At 43.2% G+C, this 27,120-nt stretch overlaps 1 protein-coding gene across 2 annotated transcripts in view; it reads right to left on the bottom strand.

The window, feature by feature from the left end:
* ANO2 (anoctamin 2) overlaps nt 1-27,120 on the bottom strand; it is a 264,010-nt gene that overhangs the window by 114,461 nt on the left and 122,429 nt on the right. For both annotated transcript variants that reach the window (XM_006128152.3, XM_075901649.1), the window contains one exon: nt 17,772-17,855. In XM_006128152.3, the coding sequence (XP_006128214.2) occupies nt 17,772-17,855 (84 nt within the window). The remainder of the gene's footprint in view (nt 1-17,771; nt 17,856-27,120) is intronic.

Here is a 27,120-nt window from a genome sequence, read left to right as displayed (position 1 = left end):
TTTTTCACTGGTTCCCTTTACTTTTAAAAGGCAGCAGGATTAGCCCCTGAATCTTTAGAGTTTATCATATGTGGCAGGCCGAGAGCAGGGGGCTGCAGAAGCCTGCTGGAAGGCACTTATACAGGGAGCTGGGTGTGTGGGTTTATGTTCCCAGAGCAGGCTTGTAGAGACTGCAGCCCAGCCATCAGGGCACCTGAAGCCCATCTGGAATCAGCCTGGAGGGTGGACTGATTGGAGCACCTGCCACCAGTTAAGGCTACGGGTACACAATACAAACCTTCCCTCAGGCATGGCAGGGAGAAGCAGAAGAGGACCAGACCAACCCACCCCACCCCACCCCACCCCGCCCTGCAACAGGGTGTGTTCCAAGGCTTCAGGGAGGAGGTACTCAGGAAGGGTTGGGGAAGTTGACCAGGGAGGGGCTGCTATTCAGTGGGGCAAGGGCCATGCTTCACAGCCCACTTGAGGCTACCCCCTATAGGGCCCTGGGCTGGAAACCAAAGCAAGTGGGTGGGACTGGGTCTCCCTCACAACCCTCCTCCTGGCTGGTGGGCTGCCACTAAGGGGAAAGGGGAATCCTGTGAACTGCTGGAGGGACTGACCTCCAAAACCCCAGACTGGCCAGTGAGGAAAAGGCTCTTGGAGCAGGGTACACTTCCTTTCTCAGCAGTGGTAGGGACCCCACGAGCCTCTGAGGTGCACGCAGACACCCACCAGGAAGCGCCGTACCCAGGGGCCTTAGCCCAGACTTGCCACACATATTATGACTCACCCACTGAAAAATCTGAAATTAAAAGTGAGGATTAGGGGGGCTCCCCAAACCTCAATCAGTTGTAGAAGATCCGTCCCCTCATACTCTGTCCAAGTTTGATAAGCCCTGCATGACATAAGGTCCATTCCTCAGCACCCTATACATATAGCTCAGTCTTGTCAAACTCAAGCATTCAAAATTAATAAGTCAGGATACGTCTACACTACAGCGCTAGTTCGAACTAACTTAGTTCGAATTAGTTAATTCGAACTAAGCTAGTTCGAACTAACGCATCTAGAACTAAAAACTAGTTCGAACTAGCATTTTGCTAGTTCGAACTAGTAAGTCCACATTGAGTGGACTCTGGACAGGGCTTAAGGATGGCCGGAAGCAGTGCCGGCAGGGCATAAAAGGAGGACTTAGAGCATGGAGATGCTGTCTCAGGCTAGCCGAGGGCTGCGCTTAAAGGGTCCCGACCCCCACCCCGGACACACAGTTCTAAGGGGTGCCCCGCTTGCAAAGAAGTTCTGGCTTGGAGTGCCCTGAGTGCCCACACTGGGCACATCACACCACTCGGCCATCAGCCCGGCTGCACTTGCCGCAGGCTGCCATCTGGGGAGAGGGAGTAATTGGGGGGCTGCAGGAGAGCTTCCACCCCCAGAAGCCCGCAGAGCCAGCCCAGTCCTCCCCATCGGGGGCTCGTACCCCATTCCTCCCTCACCTCCTTCCACTTACCCTTCCCTAGCCCCCCTTCTTATTGATGTACAAAATAAAGATAACGTTTCTTCCAACATTGACTCTGTCTTTATTGAACAAAACTGGGGGGGACTGGGAAAAGGAGGTGGGAGAGGGGAAGAGAAAGGCTGGGAGAGGGGAGGGCAACTAACATGATCAGGGGTTGGGAACAGGTCCCAGATGAAGAAAGGCTACAGAGACTGGGACTGTTCAGCTTAGAAAAGAGGAGATGGAGAGGGGACAGGATAGAGGTCTCTAAAAGAAGGGGTTGGGTGGAGAGGGTGCATTCAGAAAAGTTCTTCCTGAGTTCCCATCAAGAAGGACTAGAGGACACCAAAGGAAAGGAATGGGTAGCAGGCTTGAAACTAGTAAGAGAAAGTTGTTGTTGTTGTTGACAAAGCAAATAGTTAACCTGTGGAACTCCTTGCTGCAGGAGGCTGTGAAGGCTACAACTAGAACAGAGTTTAAAGGGAAGTGAGATAAAGTCATGGAGGTTGGGGCCATGGAGTCCTATTAGCCAGGGGGTAGGAGTGGTGTCCCTGCCCAAAGTTTGTGGAAGGCTGGAGAGGGATGGCACGAGACAAATGGCTTGGTCATTGTCTTCGGTCCATCCCCTCCAGGGTCCCTAGGGTTGGCCGCTGTTGGCAGACAGGCTACTGGGCTAGATGGACCTTTGGTCTGACCCAGGACGGCCATTGTAAGCTCAGGGCTCAGTGTCGGGGGTCTCAGTGGACCCCCTTGATTTTCATGCACACCTGGTCCTGGGTGACCAGGCTGGCAGCTCTCCTGCCCTAGACGGCCACTTTCCTGTGCCTAGTGCGGAGATCGTGGACGAGGTCCACGATGTCCGCACTAGCCCAGGAAGGTGCCCGCCTCTTGCGGTCCAGGGCAAACTCCCAGGAGCCGCCAGCCTGGTCCCGGCAAGAGGGGGTGGGCTGGGGGGCATCGGGTGGGTGGCTCTGTGCCGTGCCAGGTGCAGGGTCTGCTAGCTGGGTGCTGGCAGGCTTGCACCTGGCACGGGCACCGTAGCCAGCCCGTGCCCCTTTAAGGGGTCCGGGGCCGGGAGGGGGGCATAGAGTTTCCCTGGTGTTGGCCAGAGTGGCCACCAGGGAAACCTGGGGAGGGCTAGCCTCCCACTAGATCGAACTAAAGGGCTACACAGCCCTTAGTTCGAACTAGCTAGTTCGAACTAGGCGTTAGTCCTCGTAAAATGAGGTTTTCCTAGTTCGAACTAAGCGCTCCGCTAGTTCGATTCAAATTCGAACTAGCGGAGCGCTAGTGTAGCGCCTATTAAAGTTAGTTCGAACTAACGTCCGTTAGTTCGAACTAACTTTGTAGTGTAGACATACCCTCAGGCCTCAAAACATTGTGAGTTTGGCTTACAAATCATGAGGTGGTTTATTTTTTAAAAATTAGTTCATTTTATTGGCTTTCAATAAATACTAAGTTCATCTTTTCAAACTTTTCTCTTTTACTATGAGGGCTAGAAACTATGCTTGCTCTTAGCCAAGAGGCTGAGAAGCAACGAGGGCTAAAAACATTTTTTTAAGTAAAAGCTGAGATTTTATGTCTCCAGGAATTGGGGCTTTCAGACCACCATGAAATATGAGTCTCACAATAAATGCGTGACCATTCCAACAATGAAACGGTGATAGCTGGCAGGGTGACAAACTGCAATTGGATAAAAAAAGTCTCACTTCCAACATTCAAAAACCACTTTAGTGTTTGCAGTTGCAGCTTTGTCAAAGTTGTGCATCTTGCAATGAGAATGGACCAGGTGATATGTCCATTCTGCATCATCAGTACTTTCAGAATATCAAAGCATTTCAACACCGGAAGGTATAAAGTGTGGAACAGTGTAACTTGAACATACCTGGGCATTTGACTCACCACCCATTGGAGCACCTTCCATAGACAAAATGGTTTTCTTTGTATACGCCCATAAGATTACTATTGGACCAATCAACAACCCCCTCAGGGACAGGGCTCCTCCTCACTCCATTGCCACCCCCTCTTCCTCCACTCTGCTTTCCCAAAGGTCCCCCTTTTCCAGGATTCCCCACTCCCCCACTGCAGGGACTGCAGTCCGAGAATGCCTTACCACCATGAGGAGGGCACCGATGGTAGACTTCCCCTGCCGAACTGATTACCCACTGACTGGTAGCTGTCTAAGGTGGCGAGCTTCCATATGGCAATGGTGACCTGTTTCTCCAGGGGGATGGTGGGCCTCCGGTGGAGGGCTGGGGCGAGCCAGGCACACAGCTCCAAAAAGGTGGCCTTCCACATGTGGAAGTTTTGGAACCACTGCTGGTCGTCCCACTGCTCCATTACCAGCCAGTCCCACCAGTCAGAACTTGTGCCCAGCTTCCAGAAATGACTCTCCTGAGTGGATTGTGGTTGCAAGGGTGTAGCTCCTGCACCCAGGGAGAGGGTCCCCAGAATGAGCTCAGGGTCAAGCTCAGTCTGGACCAGGAAGGCAACTGGCACAAAGTGCTGTAGAAACTTTAGCATGGCCATGTGGGACCATTCCATGCCCAGGGGCAGCTCTGGCTCCATGGCACAAAGGAAAAAGCTGTGGCATCAGAAAAAGCAGGGCAACCACAGCATGCACTACAAGAACTTTGCTGTCCCTCAAGGAGGTAGGCAAGCACACAGCAGAAGGAGAGAAACGGATGTCCAGGGGGTTCCATTAAGCACACATCTCTGTTAGGCTCTGGCGCCAGCACTCGAAAGCAACTTGTGACCTGAAGCCCTGGCTGAACTGCTTCTGGGTGGCCTTTTATACAAGAGTCCACACAGTGTAACTCCTGACCTGATGCCCTGCCAGAACCGGTTGCAACCGGCCTTAAATGCGATTTAGCATCCTATCAGTGTGGACGTGCTATTTCGAAATGCATTTTGTGTCTAGATACATTATTTCAAAATAAGCTATTTTGAAATAAGCTATTTTGAAATAACACTTTAGTGTAGACATACCCATATTGACAGGGCTCGGCGAGCTGTGGCGAGCCCTGCTCAACAGCCGCGCGGTTCTGCGCTCTGCGCATGCGCAGATCACTCCGCATCGGCTCTTCCAGGGTGTAATCTACTCGCCATAGGCGAGCCCTGCATATTGAACATAATTTTAGAGACTTTACAACAGCTCTAACTAAGGGAAACAGAACAGGTGATATTGTTAAAATAAAAGCCATGCATATCACATTCTTTATCTGTTTTTTCTTCTCTTCTAGATCTTTAATAAAAAGGTTAAAAAGATGTTTGATGGTGTGTTTGTCACAGTACTGGACACGCTAAGGTCTCTGTACACCAAAGCATGAACCTTGTTTAAACACTCTTCAACATCAGATGGTGACTGGTTTATGTTAACAGCTATGGCTCATTTAGCCTATCTAAATTAATACAACAGGTCTCAAATAGCATAACCTCTATCCCCTTCTGCAGTTGGCTAGGAATATTAGTAGACTAAAAAGCAAGTACTTTCAATATGTAAACATGGTACTGTGAAAGCTGAGGAAGTCACAATTACTTTTCTAGCTCTTTAAGTTTAATGTGTATGGAATTTTAATCTAGGGGGATTAAATTCCCAAAAGATTTTAACACAAATGCAGTTTATTTCTTTGAAAATGCACACAGCTGTCTACACTGGCCACTTGAATTTCCGCAAGAACACTGACAATCTCATGTAAGATTGTCAATGTTCTTGCAGAAATGCTATGCTGCTCCCGTTCGGGCAAAAGCCCTCTTGCACAAATGCTTTTGCGCAAGAGGGCCAGTGTAGACAACGCGTTATTGTTTTGCGCAAAAAAGCCCCAATCGCGAAAATGGCGATCAGGGCTTTCTTGCGCAAAACCATGTCTAGATTGGCACAGACGCTTTTCTGCAAAAAGTGCTTTTGCGGAAAAGCATCCGTGCCAATCTAGACGCTCTTTTCCACAAATGCTTTTAACGGAAAAACTTTTCTGTTAAAAGCATTTGCGGAAGATCATGCCAGTCTAGACGTTGCCTATGACTGAATGCAGCCTCTATAGCCAATTTTGGTCAATTTTATTCCAAATGTGGGCTTCTGTTTTGATTTTGTAGATTAATAGTGTGAAGTTTGCCCTATAAATATGATCAACAGAAGGTAGAACATGCACTCCAAGATGCAAGCATCTGCCACCAGCATACTGCAAAAGGAAAATACTATTTAACTTGTCATATATTTAAGTATCTCCATAAAAGTGGAAACACCACAGATTTCTGGAGATTTACTTTCAAGGCTATGTCTTCACTATAATTCTCTAACCTGTTATTATAATCTCTGGCTTGTGTACAATATAATAGTAAGTCATCTGCATACACTGCAGACATAGGCCTAATATTTTATTACTTACTGGCAAAAATTCCACTGACTTCTGAGAGTGAAAAATGAAGCCTGTATAAGTGAGTCTTTCCATTCAGTTGAATACCAAAGATATATACACTTGTCTTTCAGTTGTCAGTAAGAGGCTTAGAACTCATCTCAGAAAAATAATTAAGAAGGAAATACAAATACATTTGATGCAAGAGGAAGAGCATGGACAGGGTATGTCCATTAGTCAATGAGGGAAACAATAAGGCTGTATCTACACTGGCAGCTTCTTGCGCAAGTATGGCTGTTCTTGCGCAAGAATCTGCAGAGCGTCCACACTACCCGTCCACTCTTGCGCAAGGAAATTTACAGTATGGCATGGTAAGAGAGGTCTCCTTGCACAAGAGCTATGCTCTATTTTAACAGGTGTAAGCCCTCTTGTGCAGGAGCTCTTGCGCAAGAGGGCAGTGTGGACACTCGGCAGGGATTTCTTGTGCAAGAAAGCCCTATGGCTAAAATGGCCATCAGAGCTTCCTTGCACAAGAGAGCGTCCACACTGCCATGGGAGCTCTTGCGCAAAAGCACAGCACGCACATGGCAGCGTGGACATTTTCTTGCGTAAGACTTCTTGCGCAAGAACCTTTGAGCAAGATGTTCTTGTGCAAGAAGCCGCCAGTATAGACATAGCCTAAGAGAAAATGTGAAAATGGCAGAAGTGCTGAAGGTCTTTTTTGTTTAGTTTTCACCAAAAAGGATCAGAGGCTAAAATAGGGAAAGAACAGGTTAAGAATTACTTGGACATGTTAGATGTCTGCAAGTCACCAGGGCCTGATGAAATACATCCTAGAATACTCAAGCAGCTGAGTGATCTATTAGCAATTATATGTAAAAAGTCATGGAAGACAGAAGACATTCCATAGGACTGGAAAATAATTAATATAGTGCCTGTCTATAAAAGGCAGAATAAGGAGAATCTTGTCAGCTTAATTTAAGTACCTAGAAAGATGGAGTAAAGCTTGTGTAAGGCTTTTGATAGTGTCATTCATGATCTTCTCATAAACAAACTAGGGAAATACAACCTAGATGGAGCTACAATATATAGTGAGTTCATAACTGGTTTGAAAACTGTTCCCATCAAGCTGAAAGGGCACATCAAGTGGAGTCCCTTAGGGATCCCATCTGGGTCCATTTCTGTTAAATATCTTCATCAATGATTTGTATAATGGCATAGAAAGAGCACTTATAAAAATGCAGACCACGGTTGGAGGGCTTGCAAGTGCTTAGGGGGATAAGATTACAATTCAAAATGATCTGGTCAAACTGCTGAAACGGACTGAAATAAACAGGATGACATTCAAAAACAACAATTAAAAATGAATAGTCCTGTGGCACCTCAGAGATTAACAAAAATATATAAGGTGCCACTGAACTACTCATTTTTAGAAGTTCTTTTTAAAGGTACAGACTAACATGGCTGCTAAGATTTTTAAGAAACAGAAGGACCAAAATGTATATATTTTTAATCTATACTGTCTTACCTTGTTAGTTACTTTATGGTACATTCAAAGTTCATAAAAATAATGAGAGGGTTGTGACTATTTACACATAAGCTATTTACACATACATATTTGAAAGAGAAAATGTTTTGGAGATATAAAATCTTATTTTGTTTACCCTGGAGTAAAATTGATGTAAGGGCTATTCTTTATAGGTGATTTGATCCAATTAATGAATCAATTAACAACTGCAGCAATGGGAACAAGGAGGAAGGGCTCCTAAGGATTAAGAATTGTTCACAGCATACACAGTCTCATATATTCATTCATGTTTACTCCTTTCATTTTTTCAATATATTTGTTTTAAAAATTGTTTTGCTAATGGTGCAAGGGCCTAGAGAAAAGAGGAGAGAAAGGACAGATTTAATATAGGCCTCTAACTTAGGGGTAGGCAAATACTAGTCTACGGGCCAGATCTGGTCTGCCAGGGTCAATTTCTGGTGCCCCCCCCCCCATATTTACCTGCACAGCCACAGGTACCAATGATCACAGCTCCCACTGGTTGCAGATCACCATTCCCGGCCAATGGGAGCTGAGGGAAGTGATGTCCTGGTTTGCGTCACTTCCTGCCTTTCTCGTTAGCTGGAAATGGCAATCTGTGGCCAATGGGAGCTGCAATCGCTGGTATCTGTGGTCATGAACGTAAATATAGTGGTGGTGGTCCATCAGGGGCTAACTCTGGTGAACTGCCACTGTTTTATTGTCCACCTTTACTCTAACTCAAATGCTGGTAAAAGGAAGTTAATGATGAGATTACAGAATAAAAAAGACTTAGAAGAGTTTACCCAATTAAAAGAAATATTGGGACAAAACTGACTTTTCTAATTAAGTCACCAGTTAGGGCCACTCAATCCTAGCAAATTGTTTCCTTACTATTAATGGCAAGGCAACTCTGTGGCTGTGTCTGCACTGGTGAGATCTCATGCAAAAGCAGCTGCTCTTGCACAAAAACTTGCTGCCTGTCTCACTGGCCGTGTGTTCTTGCGCAAGTAAACTGACGTTCTAATGTATAAAATCAGGGCTTCTTGCAGGAGAACTCTGATGCTCCTGCTCAGGAAGAAGCCCTTTTGCGCAAGAGCTCTTCCAGAAGAGGCTAGTGTAGACAGGCAACATTAATTTCTTGCGCAAGAAAGCCCTATGGTTAAAATTGCCATCAGAGCTTTCTTGCACAAAAGCACATGCCAGTGTAGACGCTCTCTTCTGGAAGAGTTTTTACAGAAGAACTCTTCCGCAAAAGAGTTTTTGCGTGAGAATGCGCCAGTGTAGATGTAGCTGGGTGTGTGTGAGAACACTTTTTCAACTCCAATTATTCAAACAAATATTTATAACCAATTATCTATCCTGGATTATCCCAGTTGTAGATAGGTAGCAAAAGGATTTAAAGTAATTTTTATTTAATTCATCATAATTAGAACCTCCTAATAAAATTTAATGGATCCAAACCCTGAAGGCTCAGGTTTTTTTCCTCAGTGCTGAAACAAGCTTTGATGGGAGTTTTCCTTATGTCAGGGCTGAAGTGAAACAGACTAAGGTCTTCTGCGCTGATCTTTTTATAATGCCTAAAAGGCACTGATGACATATTGTTTACCATGACATGCTAACATATGCTGTATTATGACTATGTATGTCAAACCTTTATTTACAATAATGTTTCACTTAAATTAACAATGAAATTAACAATTTTATTTGTTTCAGTAATTCATTATTCCACTTTCATGTTTGATATAATGAGTTAAAAGCAAAAGGGAATGCCAAATTTTATTATTCCCAGGACTTTATTTAAATAGATAAACCAAGGCAAAGCGTCTTTTTGACTATAAATAAAGTTTTCCTTAAGACATATGGGAGATCAGCTATTTGTTTTCCTTCCAAATAGGCAAGATATGATGCACAATCATATACGTTTTTTATTTGCCAGATCATCTGAACACATTGAAAAGAATGTGAAAAGGAGTCAGAAGCTAATCCTTCTCCCTCTGAAATAAATGGGAGGCTTTTTGCAGATTCCAGTGGGAGTTGGAGTTAGTCCATCGGTGTGTTTACAGATCAGAGCCTATTTTTTTTTCATTTCCTGACTTTTCTGCATTTAAATTCATAATCTTAACATTGTATGAATAGAGAGACAAGCTTATCACTGATATGTTGGAAGCATCTTTCAACAATTTGTAATCTGAGAATTTTCCTTGATTAAAAAATTCTAACCACATCACTGAGGAGAAAATTCCCTAACAAGAACTTCAAAAAAGTATTATCTGAAGAATAGCAAAGAAATGATCAGCTGTTTTACTGTACCAAAAACTGCTTTCCCCACATTACTATATTAGAAGATACATATGCAGGATTGCACACACATAAACTTCATCTACCTTTTCAACCTAGCCAGTAGTAAACCTTTTTAGTTACTTACCTTAGAACTACATCAAGATTGACATTGTGAACCTTTACTTCCATAACAAGTCCTTACGGATACAAATATTTCCATTAACTACAATGGGACTGTTCACATAAGAGTTTCCAAAATCAGTCCTTTGGTGCTTACCATTATCTTTTTAAGTGCATATAATTATTTCTAATGACTGTTTGTTCGCTGCTTAACCTAAGGCATTTAGTGTAAATGTTTTAACTTCTTTAACTTTAAATGAGTTCTCTTTGGAAGGACTAAGACCTTAGGGTATTGTGGTAATAGTAAATTTCACACTGATCTTTTATAAAGGGATATCTACCCTCAGATTCTTTCCTAGTTTCAATACACCTGATGAAATATTTATTAAATATAATAAAACAGCCTGACTCATGCAGTATGTGGTAGACTTATATCTTGTTCTTTGTTCATCAGAGTAGATTAAATACTGTTACAAGTGTTTTCATGAAAGCGATTTTCTATAACATAATCCCCATTAGGCAAGTAATACATTACATCTGCAAAACTTTAATTTACATAGCTCACTTTAATAAGGCTGATTTAGAATTTGGTGTTAGGGCATAGTGACTCACATGTTTACTAGTTAAAGGTCTGATCCTAACAGCATCGAGTATTTCCAACTCAAATTAGGGTTAATGACTTTCACATCCGACCATTTGAAGAAGCATGTTGAACCCTCTTTTAAAGGAGATGGACTCCTAGTGGAATCAGTAAAGTCACTTCTGCTTATTTAGGGACTGAATTTGGGCCATAAAGTGTAATCTTAATTCAGCTTCTGTCTACTCTTATTCTCATTGAATTTACACTCGTGAATTTATTGCTCCCTTCTCAGCTAACATACAGCTAAAACTTAGAAAATGTACCTTTATTCTCCACTCAAACAACATTGGATACACTCCAATGTTGGAGAAATAACCGAAAGCACCATCCTGGGAAAGAGGCTCTATTACCAGGCATTTGAAAGTTATGATTCACGAAGGTGGTAAGGAAACCTGGGTTGATTTTCTTCTTTAAGACAATGCAATCACATGACTAAATCTTGCCCATATTAGTCACACAACTAGCCCCAGGAATGTTGGTGGGCCTACTTGCAGGAGTAAGGCAAGCAGGAATTGCATCACATATAGACATTTACATGTAAAAACTCAGTATTTTAAAAGCATCACCGGCACAGGAAATATACGGGAAATAGGTGGCTACCTTGGAGATGAATGCTTTTAAATAAGCTCTAAATCAAGGGTGGAAATAAGCTCTATCCCAGTAAGTCACAGCTACTGAGCCAAAATCTTCAGAGACCCCTGTGGCTTCACATCTGATAATTAGGCTAGAGATGCTGAGCATTGATGCCAGAGGTTGGTTTCTTAATATAAGAACAGCAATCCGGAGTTGCTAACCAATGATATCACAGAGGCATGTCTTGACATCAGACCATCTAATCACTTTACAACCTGTGCCTTGTCATTTGAATATCATTCTAGATGTGCCATGGGACATTCAGAACAAAGCAGGAAGCTACAAGTGCTGATCCTATAATCTCGTAGGCTACGTATAGACAGCGGGGCTATTTCAGGATACCGGAAGTATCTCAAAATAGCAATTCCGCATCTTTAAACGTGTCTGTTATTTCGAAATATATTTTAAAATAACGGGCATGCTATTCTGGTGACCCTGTAACCTCAATCCACAAGAATTAAGGGGCTTGTCAGAATGTTGCTTTATTTCTAAATAGACAGTGCTAAATTTTGAAATAAGCTATTTTGAACTTACCTTGAAATAAACTATGCAATTTGCATAGCGCAAATTGGGTAGCTTATTTCGAGGTAAGGGTGCTGTGTAGACACACCCCTAGAGGCTTCGTCCTTGGCGCAAGTCCAGAAAACCAAAAGGGCTACACTAGCAATTTGACAAAGTCTTGTGCTCCAGCTCCTTGCCCAAGCTTGAGGTACTGAGCCAGAGACATCTCAGAAACCTTGACATCAACTATCATGCTAAAGTTGCTGAGCTAGTGTACAAGGACCTTCACAAAGAGTACAAGGTCAACTGAAGGAGAGAGAATATGCATTTTCAAACATAAAAAATATGTAAAATAATCATTTCAAAAACCATTATTCTAAAGTCCAGTTTCTCAGGACTTTCCAAAGCTAAGTGCACAAACTGAAAGGACCGTTAAGGAACTGGAGATCTCCCTTCTATATTGGTCTATTGTGATATTTTCAGTTCTAAAAAGTACAACTTGCACTTCAAACCACAGTAATCTGGTGTTTGTTGAGAAGAGACGTGAGCAGAGAGTTAACATTTTATTTAATTACCATGCCACTGTGGCAAGGTAATTAATTAAAATTTTAGCTGTCTGTAAATAGCTCAAAGGTTTGGAACTTTCCAAGTAGTCCGTGGGCACAAGAATTTGCAGGTAGATAGCAGGCACGGGGTTAAAGCTTCAGGATGAGCACATGTATTAAACAACCTTCCCCAGGAACATAAGTAGAGAAACACTGCTACTCATTTGTTTGGATTGCACCCTGGGCATGCCATAGCCAGAACAACAACAACAACAAAAAACAGAACCACACATTAACATAACACCTATGCCTACAAGATCTGGTGCAGATATTCTCTTAGGCTATGTCTACACTTCCAGTATCCCAAAATAGCTATTCCGCATCTTAAGAGCAAGCCCGTTATTTTGAAATATAACGGGCTCGCAGTTCTAATGTCCCTGTAAACCAAATTGCATGAGGGATAAGGGACGTTTCGGAATAGTGCCTTATTTTAAGGTAAGGGTGCTGTGTAGACATACTCTTTATATCTGAGGAAGAAATTGTATGATCAAACATAGATCTGCCTTTTTATCATATTATGAAACCTAAAAATAATTAGGATTTGTTGTGACTAGAGTCTGTAAGCATTTGGTGTCATATAATGACAGGAGGGGTGACAGGACATTTATCTATGTATGCATGTGTGGATGTTTACACATTTAGGGGCTGATCACTCAAGGTGGCTGTAACGCTGGCAAACCATGTGTCAGTTCATGCCAAGGCCACAACCTCACTGAATATTTTTACAAATTCTTACCTGCGTGCTAGCATTACCAAAGTACAGTAGACTTCCGATAATCCGGCACCTTTGGGACCCAGGGGGTACAAGATTATCGGATATGCCAGAGTATCAGGAGGTACTCCAGCAGGGGGGCTGTGACAGGTCGGGGGGGGGGGGGTCCGTGGGGAACGGCACGTCGTGGGATGAACCCTCCGCCGTTTTGCAGGGAGGCGGGGGAAGCCCTGTGCAGCCGCCGGCGACAGTCCAGCTGGGGCTGCAAGCGGCAGTGGTGGACTTGGGGAAGCGGCGGGGCAGAGAAGCTGGGGTACTGCCAGGTTGTTCCTGCAGCACCACTCAGGTGAGGGGCGCTGCTGCGGGACCAACCTGGCAGCACCCCAGCTGCTCTGCCCCACGGCTTCCCCAAGTCCGCCGCTGTTGAAACTGACGAGTGGCAGTCTTGGGGAAGTGGCGGGCGGAGCAGCTAGGGTGCTGCCCAGTTGGTCCTGCAGCGCTGCCCCTCACCCCTCTGCCCGGCACCTGGCAGCACACCAGCTGCTCTGCTCTGCAGCTTCCCCAAGTCTGCTGCTCATTAGTTTCAGCTGCAGCAGCAGCGGGCTTGGGGAAGCGGCGTGGAGCAGAGCAGCTGGGGTGCTGCCAGGTGCTGAGCATGGGGGTGAGGGGCGGTGCTGCGGGACCAATCCGGCAGCACCCCAGATGCTCTGCCCGCAGCTTCCCAAGTCTGTCACTCGTCAGTTTCAGCAGCGGCAGCAGCAGCAGCAGCAGCAGTGAACTTGGGGAATCAGCGCGGAGCAGCTCCAATTGTCTGGCTGGCTGGAGCACTTCTGGGTTCCACTTGGTGCCAGACTATAGGTAGTGCTGGACCACTGGATGTTGGACAATTGGAGTTTTACTGTAAATATTAGCTGTGAAGTGAATAAGAATGTGTTTAGACTTTATAAAATGCTAGTAGGATGCTGCCTGTATTGATCTTGCTTATAAACGCTATAGCTCATGGTATGCAGTTATAGTGAATGTTTGCATTGCAAACCTCTGAAATTGTGTAACTCACCTAATGGGAGAAGAAGCATCAAGGTCAATATGACCCAATGAAGGCAAATAAAATATTGTGCAGCATGAAAGGAGAGAGGCCCTGTTGACTGCATTCCTAACTCCTATTAGGGAAGGGAGATCTATGGATGAATTCATCAATGCTGGTATCTGAAATGACAGGGATTAAAATCCCTGACAAAGAGAAACTGAATCTTGTTCTTGATAGCTTGACTCTGAGGGGCAAAGATTCCTACGCGTAAGTAAAAAGTGCCCATGCTACTTGGCAGGCGTGAGCCCCGAAAGACACTTTGACCTGATCAATTACTACAGCTCTGTTCAGGTTTTGAATCAGACCGAAACTCATTTCTGTATTCATGCCTGTTCATTTTAACCTGTAAAGAAACTCTCATTTCCTTTTCTGACTGAATAAACCTTTAGCTAATTTATTACAGGATTGGCTACTAGCATTGTCTTTGGTGGGAGACCTAAGATACAAATTGACCTGGCAATGAATGCCAATGAATTGTGTGCTGCTGGCTCTTTAAGTAGCTTCTCATACTCCCATCTATTATGTGATTCAATTTTATTTTCTTTTATGATGGTTTTATTTCTAACCTTTAATACTGGGGACGATCCTTTTCCCATTTCAATCGGCTAACTACTTTGCTCATCCTAGCCACAACAAAAATGTAATTTGTGCATTATCACTCACTTATTCCTGATTTTTACTTAAACAAGAGATGCACACCAGTTCCTTTATTCACCTATTATAGGATTTAATCCCTCACTAGGGATGCCTAGAAAACTGCTCAGTGTCTAATGGAAAAGCTCCCCATCCTCTGTGTCTGAGCTCCTGTCTGGCAAAACTCCCTGGTCACATTGGGCCAGACCCAACACCCATTAAAGTCATTAGGAATCATTCCACTGACTTCAGTTGTTGTTGGATAAGGCCCATGAGATGGCAGTTAATTTTCTCTGGCTGGCTGACTCATTGGCTACACTAAAAGAACTCAGTTATGATCTGCAGGAGAAAGGAAGTAGTTAACTTCCTTTATATGCTGCAACATCTAACTGTTTTGGCCAAGCCTGAGTTCTGGAGTAATCTCCAGTTCAAGCACTGTTTCTTTTCAGCATATAAATAGGGTAATAGGCTCCTTCAATCTCAAGATTGGACACATTTCCAAATACCTTGATTTAGTTGTCACATGTATCACACACAGAATAAACTACATTTAGCCGAGACTAATTCAGGGAGTCTTCAGGGATTTCTGAATGCCTGGGAAATAGACCTCAGACTTTTTACAAGAGGGGAATGGGAATGTGTACTTGCTTTCAGTTCTGAAGCAGACATTTTGATGCATTTACAGTAAGACCAGTGACTCAGACTGTCAACCAACCAATATTACCCAACACAAATGAAATAGGTACCCAGCCAGACCAAAATCTCCCAAACCATCCCCTCATAAACACAAAAACAATCAAAGATATACAAACTACCTGGGTACCCAGCTGATTATCTGAGCATTTCCGCACTCAAAGCCACCCACTGAGAATTCCTTATTTCCAGCCCTAGGCACACAAATGATACCTAATGGTCTGAGTGTCCAAATTGATCTCAACCAACTGGGTAACATATGGAAAAGGAGGCAGTCTAACGGTAGCTGCTGTTGGGAGCACACTTCCCAGCATCGCTAGGCAGACAGGTGCTCACTCTGCTTCAGCAAGCACATTGAAAGTAGCAGAATAGCTGGGGGTGATGGCTCAGGCTGATTACCCGATTATATACCCAGGAGGTCTGGGAGAGTTTGTACTCAGGTGGCTAGCTTGAGCCTCTACCCATTCTATTCCAGCTAGACTGCTACTTTTAGCATGCTAAGGTGAGCAGAGCTAATCTTGTGTGTCTATCTAGGGGCATGTCTACACTAGGAAATTATTTTGAAATAACTCAAAAAATAACTATTTCAAAGTAGCATGCCCACACTCCAGGGAAGTCTCAAAATTAGTCCGAGACAGACTCCCTTAATGTGTCTGTGCTACCTAGACTTAGAGTCCTAGGAAGCACTGGGAAGTAATTATTTTGAATGACTCTGGGGAGCGGTTATTTCGAATTAGCAAAAGTGGAGCATCCACACTACCGCTATTTCAAAATAACTATTTCAAAATAAACGTTATTCCGCATGGAAAGCAGGAGTTATTTATTGAAATAATCAGCCCCTTATTTTGAAATAACGGGATTGGTAATGTGAATGCTCTGTTTGTTATTTCAAAATGACTCCTTATGGTAGACCAGGTCTAACTATACTGGGGGAAAATATTCCCAACTGCAGAGTAGATATAACACGGGGTGTGTTTTCACAGTCCAGTTAGTTCAAGTTATAATTTGAGTGTTACCCCTAATCTAGACATTTTAGTGTGTGGATGGGATTCAGCTCTGCTTACCTGGTACTTTAAGCTCAAGCTAGCTAGGGTAGCACAGCGCTGGGCTGAAACTCAAGTGATGCTGAAGCTGCAGTGGTGATGAAACAACTGGAGTTACACCAACTCAGCAGCAGTTAATCCAATAATTCGGTGCTACTATGTAAATCAATCTGTGGGTGTGTCTAGACTACAGGGTTTTTTCGAAAAAAAGTGGCCTTTTTTCAAAAAAAACTCCCCCTGCGTCTAGACTTCTGCTGAATTCTTTTGAAAGTAAATTGAAAGAACGCGGCAGTTTTTTTGACCACGGAAAACCTCATTTTACGAGGAAGAACGCCTTTTTTCAAAAGTGTTCTTTCAAAAAAAGGCGCTATGTAATGCAAACTGTGCTTTTTCGAAAGAGAGCATCCAGACTGGTTGTAGTCTAGACACTCTTTTTCAAAAGAGTCTTTTTCAAAAGTATCTTTCGAAAGAGGCTTGCAATCTAGACGTAGCCTGTGTAACTCAGTCTTGTTTTGCGGTTGTTCTCACTTAACGTGTGCTAGCTGGAGTGCAGGAACTCAAGTGTACTGACTCCAGCTAAGGGTTGCAGTGACGATGACACCCAAGACTTTGTAGCAGACAGGCAATATCTTGGATTGTACCTGGAAACAAGTGGGAACCAGTCTGAGTTGTGCTCCAAGTCAGACTGCTAAGGAGCTGAGCCTCTGATTACTGCCCTAGATGCCTGAACCTATGCCACTGTAATTCAGTGGGCCTTTTTCAGGATAGTTGAAGTTTCTGGGTGTTATTCAAGTATCATCCAAAAAGATTTCATCACAATAATCCAATTTGGGGATTATCCAGAACGTAGAACTGGTTGGTGTTTTTTTATTTCAATTTTTAAAAATAGGAAAAAATTTTGATTCTCTGGTGAAATGTCTTGATTTTTTAAATTTCAAAAAGAAAAAAATGAAAACATTGTCCTCTTGCCCCTCCTTTTATTACACTCGCTGTTAAAATATCAAATTAAGCATGGTGAGGAATGAGCTCAGCAGACAAATACTGAAAGGGTAAAATAGTATGGTCCTACATATGCTGTGGGAGTGCCCAAATGTAGGAAACTTTACTTTCTGAAGCAGTTTCAAAGAGGAAACAGCAGATCATTGATTCCATCACTGATCACAATCCGTCACCACCATCCTTAGTAGACCCCGCACTACACGTTCTCCACTCTTAGGTGGCATGCCTCACGCAGCATTAGCTGAGTGAGGGACCTAAAATCATGCTGCAGTGGTGCAGGGATGCACAGGACTAAGTCATCAGAAATACCCCGTGAGACTGAAAAAACGTGAGATTGAAAAAGAGGCAAACAGCACAGAAGAGATTATTCTGCAAACTGACCAGCAGAGCAAAATTGAGACAGACACAAAAATGTTAATAAAATATAAACAAAATGCAAATGAAACACAGAAGTAAATCCATATGTCCTACCTCATCTAAGTCATCCTTTTCATTAGTTTCATTTTTTTGTTTTTTCTGTAGCACTTTGGTTTCATATTCTGGTCTGGGATGCTCCTGAAACAAGTCAAAACAAAATCACGACTGTGGTAAAACGTTTTGAAAGCTGTTATTTACAGAATATAAAAACATCACAAATACATTGAGACATAGCTCCTCCTCCATTGTTCAGCCATAAAACATGATTAGTACACAGCCACAAAGAATGGAGATCAAATACTCATAGATTTATCTAAATGGAAATGTTAGTCAAACATTTACGTGTTCCTGGGTGCATTTTTGATAGTGAAAAGGGATAAAGAACATATTAAAAACATTCTCCATAAAGATGGGTACTATAAAAAAAAGCAACATTCAGTACATGTTGAGTAATTCACACTATAATGTAGGTCAGCAAGAAAACAAAAATTTGAAATAGCATAATTTAAACAAGTAGCTCTCAAGCATATTTATCGCTTCACCCACAAAATGGCCTCTAAATAATTCCACAATCTTTTGTGGCTGGCAAGGGTGGGATTTGATTCACAGGAAAAATGTTCAACTATTTTGTGGAGTGCAGATCAAAAACGCTTAGAGTTGGTTGGACTCTTTAGATACTTTTAAAATATACTTTAGAGCTAAGGACTGGCTTTTACCACCAGAACACATTCCAGTGTTTGCAAAAGTGGAGGGTCTGAGTGATGGGTGATAGAGACATTGTTCCTGCATAGGGCAATGTCAGGCTAAACGCTTTCTTCTGTGCTAAAGACAAGGTGCCCAGCACTTTAAAAATACCAAGACTTACTACTAAAAAGTGCAGGGTGCATTTTCCACAATCCTCTGAAAATGTGTATGTCCAATCCACTGAGGCCCATTTTAGGGGGCACAGTGCCTTAGCAATGCCAGTAAACCTGGTTAAATTGTTATAGAAAGTTACCAGCCTGGTCACAAAATCTACTTGATCATACACCCCAGAGAGATAACAGGTTTTAATCAGTTGTATTAACTGATTGTATACAGCATTACTGTGCTATAAAAATAGGTCGAGTAAAGTTTTTTATGGAAGTGTATAACATTTCTTAACTTAATTACGAGGGAGGTATATATGTTGCCATGACGAATATATGTATTCGGGCACATAGAGAACTGTGTTAAAAAATTTCAGTTCCACCTCACCCCCGGACAGTGGGAAATATTGTCTGGGCCAAGTGGTTACACAAACTGGTAAGAATACATGGTACGATCCAGGAAAAGTTAATGAAAAGACAGCGAGACAAGATTTCTTCACTCGGAATATCAACAGTGAATGAAGCAAACAACTTGCAAACCCTTTTTAAATAGGAGGGGCTTGAATTGAAAGGCATCCAGAAAATGAGGAAAAGTCTGTTGGCATTAAATTGTCCATGAAATACTGGATCTCCCCCACCAAACCCATACCGTCAGACTTACGTATACATGGATGTATAATGGTAAACTGTACACAGGCAATAGATGACTTGTATTAGAAAAGTGATTTTATCTTTTATAAAACTGGAAAGGCAAAGGTTATGTCTTTATATTTATTTGCAGTTTAACTTGTATATTTTTGCTCTTCTCTATAGTTTCATCTTTCAAGCTGTGAGGTTTTTTTTAAATTAAATAAACCATTTGTCTCTTTTACCCAAAGCAGATCTCTGTTGTGCCAACTGCAAGAAGGGTGTATGCAAAAATGAACTGATATTTAGGGGGTTGATAAACCAGAAGGGAAAAGACTGAGTTTCTGATACTTAAGAAGTTCGGATTTGGGAAGACTCAGGACAGGAAGGGTTGTTAGAATCACTCTGCAAGGAACAACAAGGCTGGTGGAAGCCAGGTTAAGACTTTGTGCTGGTGCACAGGCTATAGATATCAAGTATCTGAGCCCTAGCAGCATAACATTAAGGCTCCCCAAGGTTATAAGAAAGGCAATGACAGAACCCCTTACTGATCTGGGTGGGCACCAGAAACAAAAGCTAAAGTTAAGATTGAGTTCCAGAGCCCCAACAATAGTTTGTGGTACTGTACTTTATGTTCTTTTTTCCCCCCTATTAAAATATTGGTAGTTCTTGTTTAACTTTTCAGTGCTTCTGTATCTCATTCCACACTTCCATACCTGGGTTAGAATCTAATATATCTTTATAGTAATCTTGCAAAGCTTCCTTGTCCCTTATCACTTCCGATATGTGTGTGTGTGTGTGTGTGTGTGTGTGTGTGCGCGCGCGCGCATGCGCGCACACACAGACAAGCATGAGCACATGTGTGTGCATGTGTACTTACAAGTACTTCACACTAAATGATGCATATTAAGTATTTAGAGATTTTAGTCTAATTCTGACATTTACACTGCTGTAAATCAGAAATAACAGCACTAAAGTCAGCGGAGTTACACCATTGTAAAACTAGCATGATTCAGAATCAAGTTCTTTGTGTGAAAATGGGAAGACTTTTAGAGGTAGGACAATAAGCTAGAAATAGTTTTGATGACTTGAGGAACGCCAAATGTCCATGTAGGGATAAATATGAATCCCATGATGCTGGAGGTAGGCCAGTACAGCTGCCAGACACTTATTGAAAACCATGTGAGCCAAGGTACTGTGAGGCCAAATGAATGCTCAGAGTGGAAAATGAGAATTCCCATCCTGAAAACAAAGAGCCAAATCCTAGAGTCCTTATTCAGGCAAAACCTCATTGACGTCAGTGGGAATTTTCCCTGAGAAAGGGCTCTAAGGTTTGCCCCATAGATAAAATAAAGAGCTGTCCACTACACTCTACAGATGAGAATAAGAAATAACCTCTGTACAAATCAAAAGGCACACAGATAATTGCCCTAATAAGAGAAGGGACTATAGAGGGAACAGAACTGTTCTTGAATGTCTCCTTGCTTTGGGAAGAGATTTATTAAAAAATTGTATAAAGCACCCATCATGAACACATCTGGGATCCCAAACAGAAATAAATAAATTAAAACAGCTCCAGAACACCGCGCCAATGATAGCATCAAATAAAAATGAGAAAGACAAATCTCTAATTCCATGGGGTCAATAAGGAAGGAAGGTTAAAACGGTCAAGGAAATGCTAGGCATGAATTGAAAGGCCTCACACCAAGGCCTTGAATACAAGCAGACAGGGAGTGTGACAGACACCTGGAGGGATGCAGTTCCACAAATGGTAACACTGAAGACCCAGCTGCCGCCCAAATGAAGATGGAAACTTGGAACAATGGGAATTAAAACCCAGCTGCTCTGCACTGTGAGAAATTTCATTATTGCAAATGAAGGATGCGCCTCAAACACCTATATTTCTTGGAATGATGATGTGAAAATAAAAGTTTGGGGCAAGATTCTCAATTTTTGTTATGGCTTATTTGTCAGTGGAATGTCAATTAATTCTAAGGGACTTCTACAACTGCCAGGATGATATAAAGGGACCACGAGAATAAGGCCTACCGGCTTTCTAGTCCAAAGTTCTTTTACAATTATATCTGATTTGAAGAAGAAACAAAAAATCAACTTGAATAACAACCTCATGCTACACATTACTAACAGCATAAATGGAAGGGTAGAAAATAGAAGCCACTGTGGGAACGGGAAGGAACTACCCTATCGAACTCCTTCCAAAGCAAACACTAATCTAAAGTGAAAGTTAAAACAAAATACAGGGCGCATATACATAGTATAGGATATTTTTAAAGGGCTCTCAACTAGACATCTCATTCTGTACCCATATTTTATTTGCAGGTTCAAAGTATTGCATTTTTACTTTGTTTACAATTCAAGCAGTAAGATGCCTACATGACACTGTCTGCTCCCACAACACTGCACCCACATTTATTTGGGGATGTAAGCTGATTGGCTGATTTTTTAAAACATGGCCTTAAATTAGAAGATTCTGACAAGGGCATCCCATGAGGCAAAATAAAACATGCTGTTCAGAAGTGCTATCACCACAGTGGACTGAAATACTTGGGCAAGTGATAAAGCTACAGAGCCTTTTTCCTCTTGGCCATTAATTCAAATCCAGCCCGTGTTGATAGTCACATGTTAGCAGTTGGAATCTCAAGTTTCGAAATGAACCAGCCACAGGAGTCCTGAGAGCTATAGTCTGGAATATTCAGTTTCAAATTATTTCTACTGTAATTAAAGTTACCACTTATACAGACAGGCTAACGTGTTTAACAGCCACTTTCCTACCCTTGCAGTAATCCCCCCAATGAGCAGGGCAATCGTAATGACTGATACATTAATCGTTTGTTACAAATATCGAAATACCTATCTTGCTAGCCAGAGGTTGTGAAAAGGGGACTTGGCACTTCTGCGGAGCTAGGAATCCCCATCTCATGGTAATAGGGCATTTTTTTTTTAGTCCTGGTAAATCAGAAGACACTGGATTTTTTATATGGGTGTCACACAGCATGACTCACTGTCACAGCGCCTCTTGCTGGTCACTGGGGAATTAGCTCTTCAGTGCTGGAGCATCCCCTTGTCGGTGTCTCGTCTGCTGTTACCTGTTAATGACTCCACCACCTTGCGTTAGAACTCACATCCCTCCCCAACCTTGGCATCCTCCCCTCAGCATACTGCCCTGCCGCAGTGCCCCCACAGTTTGGGGTCCTCCTTCTCAGGGAACCTCCAATCCCCTATGCCCACCTTGCCTCAGTGACCCACTGCCAGTTGCCATCTGACCCCTGCCTAAGGGGCAAACTGCAGTCTGAAATGGCCACTCATCATTGGTAAGGGGTGTGGACCCACTGCCTTCTACTGCCCTTGCCGCCTCCCGACAGCTCCGGTATCCCCCAGACCTTGCTTCAGGCCCTGCAGCCTGGGAGCGTGCCTGGCCAGAGCTTCCGCAGCTCTGCTTGCCTTTCCCCAGCCCTACTCTAGCTTCCCTAGCAGTTAGGACCCTCCTGATTCATAGCTGGATCAAGAGTGGGTCTGTCTCCACCCCTCCAAGAACCCTCATTCATACAGCCCCAGCTGGGCCCCAATTGGCTCTTCTGCCTTATCTGCTGGCTCCACCACTCTCTCCCAGGGCTGGGTTTTAACACTTAAAGGGCCAGTGAAATGCAGATACCCCATCACAATGGGACATCATCTGAAGAAAGGCTAATTACAGGGTTTTTTGAAGTTTCAGATATTCATGACATTATATTTTTCTGCCCTTTCAAGTTCTATGATTGTGCATGATTTTAAGGTACCCGGGCTTATTGCTGAATAGATGTTGAAAGCAGTCGAAAAAACAGTACAAGTAAGAAATGGCCAGGGCAGCAAATGTGGATCATCTGTGTGGTGGACTCAGCTGGTATTGCTTCCCACATGGTCCCCATTGGAGAGCATGTGCCTAGCCCCTCCCCCATTATATCCCAATTGAGAGCTAGGCCCTGAGGCAGGCAGGAGCCGGGCCAAGGGCAGATCCCTTTACATCTCCCTTTTTGGGAAAAGAGACTAGAAATGTGACACTTTGAAGTTTAGGCCACACACCCCCAACCATCTTATTACAATGGCCTCTATTAATGGACCAGTCACAAAAAGCAATACTAATTTAATTTGTCAAATGTATTGCTACAAATTACTAATCTACCTTGAAGATGGACAGATACACACACACAGAGATACCTGCAAATAAAGTAAGGTCATCCCAAATTCCCATTAATGAAACATTATCCTACACCACATCATCACATATTCTACTGAGGAGGAGTGTGGAATAAAGTTTTTATTGGCATGAATTTACCATAGTCTGGTCTTACTCATGTAATTCCATGTGCATGTGAGAACGAGTACAGTGTCATTGATATATAAAGCCAAGCAGCTAAACTAAAAGCCCCATGTGAAACTGCAAGAATAAAGTGTTTTGGGCCCCCCACAAAACCAACAGCACAAGTATAAAAATATCTTGTTTCATTTTTATAGGCAAAACTAGGGCAGTCAACACTGGCTGCCATTGACTTAAATAACATCAGAAAGTATTAGTGGCAGAGCTGTAGAATCCAATATCCTTCCTCTTGTTGAAGAGTATATTAAGGCAGGAATATTCCTATAGGTTTTAATGGGAGAAATTGTAGAGAAATATATACCATTCTGGCAGTAAAAAGGGATCATAAAGCAAGTGTGAATGCAAATTAGGCCAATTTTAAGACCCTTTTGGGTATGTTCCACGAGGCGTACAGATAGTTCGGAATGGCTTGCTAGTTCGAACTATCTAGCCCGTGCCGCGTGTAGCCGCGTGGCACGGGGTTCGAACAAGCTGGCATTTAAAAATGGCGCCGGCCGGCTTATGCAAATGAAGCCCGGGAAATTCAAATCCCGGGCTTCATTTGCAAGTGCGGTATGCCTACATTACCACCCTAGTTCGAATTAGGGTGGTAGTGTAGACATACCCTTTGTGTCTGAATATAAAGGAGAATCAGGCCCATCAGGAGGAGAGAGGGCAGAATCTGGCCCATTAAGAAAAATCATTCTTAACTTATATGCACTGTCCAGTTTCCTTGTGGCTGGTTTTTGGACTGTGGACCAATGGATAGGGCTCAAAGAGTGGCACTTGCACTCAATTCACAGCTCCGCCACTCACATATCACATTTTACATGAAAAAAGGTTGCAGCTGCGAAGAAAACTCTTCAAACATGAACCGTGGGCATAGCAATGCTGTGATGAATTCACTGCAGACAGAGCTTGAAACAATAACTCTGGGAGATGTGGACTCCTCCCATTCACCTCAGTCGGGTAGCTTCTGGTGTCAAAGTTTATTTATTTTACCAATGGAAGTGAGGGGAAATGAACCTCTTCCTCCAGATCCCAGGAGACATAAGAATGAATACTCATGAGGCTTTTGGTGAGACAGAGATTATTTAAGTGCTTCAGACATGTATACACAGAGCCTGTTTGATCTCCACTTGCACTTACATACTCATCTTGAATAGCAGCACCTCAAAGAGACAAGAATAGCAAAAGGAGAGCAAACTGATCTGAGAACTTTGGGCAACTCACCCATGGACAAGCCAAGAAACACTCATGATGGAAAAGTAATAAAGAAAAGGAGAGGGGAGCAAATTAGATGGTTGTTGCAGGTGAAACAGCTAGTGTGGAGTTAGGAATTACTGCTGCATCAGACAACAGTGCTGGAACAATTTGCATAAGAGGGGTGCTGAGAGCCACTGAACTGAACTGTAAATCCTGTATATGATGGAAATCCCTTCAAGCCAGTAGGTGCAGTGGCACCCCCAGTACTCTTACTTCTAGCACCTCTGTCACCAGAAGCCTCCTTACTACTCTGCAGACCAGCATCCCCAGAAACTAATGTGACATGGAAAAATGTGCAACCATATATCTTTCCTGACTAATAAATGAGATATATGCCTTGGTTTCTCTATTCTACAAGTGAAAATGTGCGTGAAGTGTGCCTTTAAATTCAATTTAGAAGCAGCAACTAGCAAAATAGTTTTGCCTAAGCCCTGAATGATAAAAGTGTTTTTCACATTTCCTCTCCCAACTGCCCTAATAAAATCACGTCCTCCTTAATTTAAACACAGTGTGATTAAACGTAATGTTAAAGGACAAAATAGTCAGTTGGAGCAACTTGTCTAGACGGGATACAGCAAGAATCAAGGCTGGCTTCAGATTCATTAAATAAGTATTAATAAGCTGCAGGAAGGGGTTAACCGCAAGATAATTAAATGTGCAGATGTTTCACAGATGATCTATTGGGAGGAATTGTGAACACCCAGGAAGATCGAAAAATAATAAAAGGGAACCTAAAGAACTTAGAAACAAGGGCAGAAAATAACAAAAAAGAAAGTCAGCAGGAGGAAAATGTAAGCTAATCCATCCAGAAAACATAATTCAAAACACAGAGAGTCATTGGGAGAGAGCAACTGTAGAAGCAGTGACGCCATGAGAGAAATTGCAGACCATTTGTTGTTGTTTTAGTTTATCCTGTAAAAACTAGATCAGAAAAGATTGAGTTAAGTTTTCCTAAAAAAACAGAGAGCAAAAATCTGTGAGCAGAGCACTTATTTCTGAGTCTTCAAGCATCCATGAAGCCTGCTTGTTATTCATCAGCCAAATCAGTTCTGACCTGCATTAGTTGTGGACTTGCTAATCAGACTCCATTTTGAGTGCAGAAGCTGAAGACTTCTCAGAAGGAAAAATATCCTAAACAAGCTAGCAAAGGGCAAGATGAGGAGAATCTCCCAGGAAGTGGTATAGAAAGTTTACATAAGCAGTGCCAAGGAAAGGCAAGGAACTTTACCTATTATATAAAGGAGAATGTTTGTATGTTTGTGCTCTAACAACTTGGACACTATAAGACCTACCACAACCAGACTTTGCATGGGATAACCTTTCCTCCAGGAGAAGGTTTTAAGGAACTGTAAAGGGAAGTGATGAGAGACCGACGCCTCTCCCTGGAGCTTGGCAGTGTGGGGAGAAGTGGCTTCCCCACCATTTTTGGAAGCATATGGAGGCCCCTTTTCAATACTGCAATTGGCTTGGGGCCCGCCAGCTGACCAATGGGTGGGCGGGTTGCTGCCGAGGCTCACTCTAGGCAGAGGGGGTGGGGCTGGTGTTACCGCTCAGCTGCCACTTTGAAAAAAATGTCAGGAAGGAGGCACATCAGGGATCCAGAGGTGAGAGAGGGGAGGGGAGGAGTGAATGAATGGGGAGTGGACTGGTCTGGGGGGGCTGGACCATTGGGGGTGAGTAGGGGTAGGACAGGATTGGGGGGCTGGATCATTGGGGGGTGGGCTGGACCATTGGGAGCCAGTGGGGGGAGGTTAGGATTGTAGGGGGATGAAGGACATGGGGGCTGGACAATCCTGCAGGGAGTGAGTGAGAAATGAAGACCATGGCAGGGGTGGGGTCTCCTTTGAGGGGCACTGGCCCAAGGGGCAGCACTGGATGATGCTGGGTAGGTGAGAAATTAATCCAAGGTGGGGGGGAGGGATCCCTCAAATCTGGGCACTGGTCCTGGATTAGATACTGGGTGATCCTGGGGGGGAGAGATGCAGTCCATGGGAGGGGCAACTGGTCAAGGGGGCGGTGCTGGAGGAGGGACTATAGAGGTACTAGCAGGCTCAGGTAGTTGATTCATAGTTTCATCAAAAAAGATGGGAGAAGAGTTTGAGGTGTCACCCTGAAATCTCTCAGATTCAGTAGGGCCAGTCCCATTAATTAAGGCATCCCTATACTCAGCTCTTGGATGAGAATTTGCAGACCCAGCATGCCTATCTCCCTACTTCACTACCAAAAAACCATTAGCTTCTACAAGCATAATTAGCAAAAAAACCATCTGATAGGAAGCAAAACATTGCACTATTGAAGAGGGGCCTCC

This window comes from Pelodiscus sinensis, chromosome 1, assembly GCF_049634645.1.
Source record: "Pelodiscus sinensis isolate JC-2024 chromosome 1, ASM4963464v1, whole genome shotgun sequence".
Taxonomy (NCBI): domain Eukaryota; kingdom Metazoa; phylum Chordata; order Testudines; family Trionychidae; genus Pelodiscus; species Pelodiscus sinensis.
This window is presented reverse-complemented; position numbering and strand designations above follow the sequence as displayed.